General features: G+C 34.2%; 1 protein-coding gene across 2 annotated transcripts in view; it reads left to right on the plus strand.

Moving 5' to 3' along the window:
- Positions 1-6,405, plus strand: part of LOC106877836 (uncharacterized) — a 206,101-nt gene extending 199,696 nt beyond the window's left edge. For both annotated transcript variants that reach the window (XM_014926867.2, XM_014926868.2), the window contains exons 12-16: positions 330-517; positions 2,274-2,428; positions 3,373-3,550; positions 4,529-4,872; positions 5,551-6,405. In XM_014926867.2, the coding sequence (XP_014782353.1) occupies positions 330-517; positions 2,274-2,428; positions 3,373-3,550; positions 4,529-4,872; positions 5,551-5,755 (1,070 nt within the window). In that variant the 3' untranslated portion in view covers positions 5,756-6,405. The remainder of the gene's footprint in view (positions 1-329; positions 518-2,273; positions 2,429-3,372; positions 3,551-4,528; positions 4,873-5,550) is intronic.

The raw sequence follows: 6,405 nt of genomic DNA on the forward strand, positions 1-6,405 counted from the left end.
ATATATATATATATATATATATATATATAAAGTGTAGTATATTGCCACTTAAGTGTGGCTGACCCCTAGGGGTGGATGTTACTGTTGCTTTTAGCCCCAGGAGGACATCTCCTCCAGCTGGCTTATCGACACACGACTGTGTCCTGTTTGCCAAGGGAAGTTATCCCTCTCACCATTTCCCAAAGTACCATGCTGTAAGATTGAACCTAAGGCCTCATGATTGCAAAGTTAATCATGCTCTAAACTATTTTTGATTTATTTATTTATTGTTTAGCTAAAAATAGAACTGTAAGACACCATTTTAGACATTGTTCTTTCTCATTTTTCAGGATTGCTGTATCAGTGGGAGAAGTTGCGTGCCCTGGCAGTGGAGCGTCAAAGCCAGTGCCGAGAACTGTGCCTACTTAATACAAGTCTCATGACAGTTTACAACTGGCTACAAGAGTTGTCGACCCTCATCAAAAAAGAACAGTTCAAAGGCTTACCTGACGCACAACAAATCATCAAAATTACACAGGTCAGTTGCTGGAATAAGCTAAAAAGAATTTTATTATCATTAATCTTGCACTAATTTTTATAAAACAATTTTTCTTTGTGAAAAAAACCATTCTTGTCATTTAAAAACACAACTGTATTCTAGTCATTGACTCAGTTCCACTGCAATCTTGAAGTAGATCTGTGACAGTGACCAGGTCACTGACCTATAACAAAAATTTTAACATCTCAAAGAATAAATGGAAAGTAAATTTAAACAGTGTTCTGTGCTTTAAATGGCTAAAATAACTCTTCCGTGATGTAATTTCTTCTGTCTGAATACGTGGTTTCAGATCAAGTCACAGTAGACTCCTTGACTTTTATTAAGCTTTTTCAGAAATATGAGGAGAGTTATTTTGATTTAACACGAAATGCTTTTGCTAGAGGAGAAATTAGAATTGACTGATTTGTATGTGTGCGTAAAAACAACAAATTTCTCAATATACACTCACAGAAAGTTAAGTATTTAGTGTCTGTAGCTACTTCCATACCATAGTTTCATGCACCTTGTATTGTAGCCAACAGCTACAACAAAGCAAAACAGTAATGTCTTACATTGGCTTATCAGAAAACTCATATCAGTATACTAGTCCATGCATAGTTTATCTTGTCAGCTCCATACAATGATAATTCCAAATAGTGCAATTTATGTTTGACTGAGCAGTATCATATTATAAACCACTCAACACCAATAATGAACAGAAAATTGGTGCTAATATTGAATTATAGTAGGCAACATGAAATTTTTGCTATCTCAATTTGGGACAACAGATAGAGAACTTGTCACATCATACACAACATAACTTGCCACTGCTTTGTTTTTCACTTCAACTACACCATTCCACTATGTTCAAATTTCATGAGTACTGGCACCAAACAATGGTATGAAAGTAGCTAACAATTTGTGTGTGTGTGTGCTGCATATATAGGTGCTGGTGTGGCTGTGTGGTAAGTCTCTTGTACTATAGCCTCAAGCTGACCAAAACCTTGTGAGAAAATTTGGTAGACAGAAACTGAAAGAGGCCTATCATGTGAATGTGTGTGTATCTCCGTTTGTCCTCCACTACCACCTGACAACAATGTAACTTAGCAGTAAGACAAAAGTATCAGGGTTCAAAAAATAGAATAAGTCCTGGAGTCGATTTATGTAACTAAAATTCTTCAAGGTTGTGTCCCAGCATGGCTGCTATCTAATGACTGAAATAAATAAACGATATATTTATACTTTCTACTGTGTGTCTTAATTTCAAGTTATGGAGTTTTCCCTTTGAGTACATATTTCAATGGACATCTGTGATGTTTGCCACTATAACCTTGTCATTCACAACCTGGTTGGTGAAAGCCTGAAAGAGGACTAATTTTCTTTTTAGCCTCAGGCATTTTCACGTGTTTCACCTAAAGAGCAAGCTACTTTCTCAGTTTTTCAATATTTAATGACTTTAATCTCATCATGCTGGATTGATTAGCACAGCTATTCTAGATAATCCCTCACTGCTTCATTCAACCTATATTGTTTCAATGTTACTTATACTGCTGCTATTACTACTAATAATAGTAAACAGTATTCATTTGTTTTATTTTTATGATTAATTCACTCATTATCAGAAGCATTATTGACTTTTTGTCTGTTGTTTTTGTTTTTAAATTTTACTTTTTATCTGTCTTTTCAAAAAAGGAAAAACCTTCTATTTTTCTGAAACAATCACAGTAAATAGCTAATGTCTGTTTTATTCTTACAGGAAAAGCAAGCCTTATTTGAAGAAAAAATGTCTAAACTGAATGAATTAAAGGAATCAGTGCTCTCCTTTAAAGAGCAGCACCCAACCATAAGTGTTGAAGGTTTCCTCATGAAGATAGGGAAATGCATTACTGAGTTAAATTCTCTAAGAGATAAGTACGTCTTACTGCTTAATTTTATTTGACTTTAACATTTATTTTTTCTTAAATTTTGACCCTTGCATCTCTGGAAAAGTTAGTATTCTAATGATGATGGCCACTGTGATGATCATGACAATAAGAACACTATCTCTTGATGCTGTTTAGTTCTGTCAGCCCAATTCAAATAGACCTCTGATCAATGGAATTCCTACTTTGACCATACTGATTATATTTTCAAGTATATCTTTTCGACCATCCTGACTATATTTTCAATGTGTCGTTTTTTTCACAGGTGTGTGTAATTTGAAACCAGTGTTTATAGGAGTACATTATCTAAAGTCCTTCAGTTTTTTAGAGGTTTTTTTTTTTTTTTTTTTAAAGATGGAAGAGTACAATTTGAGAGAGGTTTGTCAGCTCAATATTTTGTTGAGTTAGGCAACAATGGGGGTAATAGAGTGGCTGAAGTGTGAGATTGACAATCCATATTCATGATCATAAATCACATTCCAGATAATATATTTCAGTGTTTCCATTAATCAGACATCAATGTTTTACATTGCTTCTGACTGACTCACCTGAAAATTATCTAGTGCTAAGGTCAATCTGTCAGCACTGAGGCCTGTACATTAGATTTTATTATATTCTCTCCACAAAGTGGAGAGCTGGTAGAATTATTTGCATATTAAACAATATGCTAAGAAGCATTTCTTCTGGCTTTTTATGTTCAAATTCTGCTGAGATTGTCTTCACCTTTTATCCCTTCAAGAGTTGATAAAATAAGTACCAGTTGAGCACAGAGTCAAACGCAATTGACTTCACTTTCCCATCGAAACTACTGGCCTTGACCCAAAATTAGAATTATATTTTTTCTCCTCTGAAAACCTTAATATGAAGTACTGATGCAAAATACTAATGCAATGTTTATATTAAATTAACACTAATTTCTTGTTGTATTTCTAGATGTGCTACAAAACTTCCTCAGTTACAGAAGTACTTATTAGTATGGTATGAGTACAATGAGACCAAGAAAGAACTAGACTATATGCTGAGACAGCAACGGCAGCAGTTGGATAGCATAGTCTATCATTTAGAGGTAGATTTACCAAAACATCAACCCAATGTGCAAAATGATTTAAGAGTGAGTGCTTGTTTACTTTCATTCATCCCAAGTATCCTCTGATTTCTTTTTTTTTTTTATCATTTTCTTTTTGTCTTTCTTAAAACAGGAGGCAAAATATGGTGAAACTTAGAAATAAATATTTTAAAGTATAAAATACATTTCCCTATCTGCCTCAGTTAACTTGGTTGAAAATAAAATAGGTGCCTCTTCTATTTCCTGTAAAGAACTATAAAAATGTAGATTTAAAAAAAAAAATATGAATGCAATTATCTGAACTTCCAGAAATGAACATATAGAGAGGCATTCAAAAAAAAAACAATGAAGAAAAAAGGAAATGTAATTTAGATTGCTAAGAAGTGAGAGCTGAGCTTTGAGTCTACAAGTGACTAAATTGATGTGGCTTGGGCAGCCATAACAATATGTCTGATAGCTCAGCAACTTAATATACAAAGACGAGTGGAGTATCTTACTTAAAAATCAAGAGTTGGCATCTGGATAGGCATCTTGCCATAGAATATAGCCTCAAAAAAATCTTGTCCAATTCATGCTGGCATGGAAAAAGTGGAAGTAAAAAACTACGATGACGATACTCATGTTTTGCTTATTTATCAAATGTTGATGATTAGTGGCAGCAGACAAACAAAATGGAAAGAGCTAGAATATATTTGAAATAATCAATATTTGCAGATAAGATGAAATAATAAGAGATAAATGAATTGTTACAAATTATTCCGAGATTGAAGCACCCACTACACTCTTGGAGTGGTTGGCGTTAGGAAGGGCATCCAGCTGTAGAAACTCTGCCAAATCAGATTGGAGCCTGGTGTAGCCATCTGGTTCACCAGTCCTCAGTCAAATCGTCCAACCCATGCTAGCATGGAAAGCAGACATTAAATGATGATGAATTAAGTAAATTACGATACATGTAATCAACATATTTCTTGTTGTGTTAGTATCTTCCTTTTAATTTTTGATTTTATTTTCTTTATTATTTAGGCTGTCCAGAAAAGCTTGAGTCTCTGCCAAGAAAAACTTGACCAACTGCAATCTTACCGTCTCCAGTTGACCTGCTATTTGGACCGCTCAGCTTGTGCCGGCATTTCTGCTGATTATTCTGAATATCGAAGTCTGCTGTTTGCTATAAAACAGCAGTGTCAAAAATCTATCGCCAAGGCAGCTCGGCTCAACTCAAACAGGGCTGGTAAACCTGCCCGTATTGAACACACTCTACAGGCAAGCAACAATGGTTCGTTAGGCAGAGGTCGCTCCCTTGTGTTTCCTTCCCATATCACTCCTACATCTACCACTCCTGACTTGGCTAAAGAGGAAACAAATATCAGGTGACTTTTGCATTTTTTTTTGTCTTTTTATTGCATCAATTTTTTTTTCTTTGCCAAACTTTATGGTTATTTCTGTTTAACAAATTATAGAATTTGTTTTATTCCTGTTGGTTTTTAACCCTTTAGCATTTAAACTAACCATATGTGGCCCAATTTTATATTCAAACCAGCCAAATCCAACTTTTCACACCTACCCTCATCTCCAACACCATCTATCTCTCATCTACCACTCTGACTCTCTCTCTATCTTTCTCTCCTTCTCTCTTTTTCAACTGGGGTAGCCGAGTATCTCCCTTAACTTTATCGGTCTGTTATACTCTAACCTCTCATCTGGCACAAAACCACTTTCCATGGTTCCAGTTAAGTACTAGGATTGATTTAATTAACTAACTTATCCCTCAAATTTACGGCTTTATACCTATGTTAGAAACTAATAATTGTTAACACATTAGAGAAAATGCTTAGTGGCATTTTTTCTGGCTCCTTTCATGCTGATTTTGCCATGGTTAACTTTGCCATTTATTCTTTGAGATTTAAGTACTGGGATCAATGTCACAATCTAACCCCTCTCTCTAAAATCACTGATCTTGTGCCAAAATTTGAAACTATTGTTATTATTATTATTATTATTATTATTATTATTATTGTTTAATATTATTGTTTCTATTATTGTTTCAGAAGTGAAAATGGAACGCCGACTTCAGCAGTGGCAGTTCCCAGAACTACATCATCTAACTTTCAAAACACAATGCAAGGGCTGGTGCTTGTCTGCGTAGCAGGACTTGCTTATTTGGCAGACCCTGAAGCTCTTGAGAAGCTAATCAGCTTCTCGATCCAGTTGAACCCCGAGTTAAGATACATCAATGGTGCACCACCTATTTGAGGCCCCTATAAAAAAGTTTTGTGTTCAATGATATCTACCCCCATTTTACTACAAAATATTGCAACAATTTTTGTTGTTATGGCTTACAATTTTTCTATTCATGATCAACACTTACTGGTACCGATTCATTTTCCAGTGGGATATGGAGAGGGGCACTATTCAGCAGTACAATAATGTCAAAAGTAAAACGAAATGAATTCATCCAAATTTTAAATTTCCAAGATTTTTAAAACGTTAACAAAGAAACGTCTTTAACAGCAATTTAATATAGATCGCAATTTTGATTTATCAACATTTTCCAAATTAACAGGAAAAAAAATTTGTTTATTTTTGGCTTTTTGAACAAAGATGAAAAAGAAAAATTGGACAAAACAATAATGTATTTTGAAATTTTTGGCTCTAACCATGATTTCATGTTTTACGACAAGGATTTGATGCTGTTTAATTTAACAAAACAGTCCAAGTATTGCTGAATAGATATCCTTTTGTGGTGTGGATTTCAGGCAGCTCCTCCATACCAGTAAGTGTTGTTCATAGCAATTTTATTTAACCCTCGTTTCTAACTAGCTTTGTGTGAAGTTTAGGCTGTGTAAAATTCACATATATATATATATATATATATATATATATATATATATAAAATATCAAAA

This window comes from Octopus bimaculoides, chromosome 3, assembly GCF_001194135.2.
Source record: "Octopus bimaculoides isolate UCB-OBI-ISO-001 chromosome 3, ASM119413v2, whole genome shotgun sequence".
Lineage (NCBI taxonomy): Eukaryota > Metazoa > Mollusca > Cephalopoda > Octopoda > Octopodidae > Octopus > Octopus bimaculoides.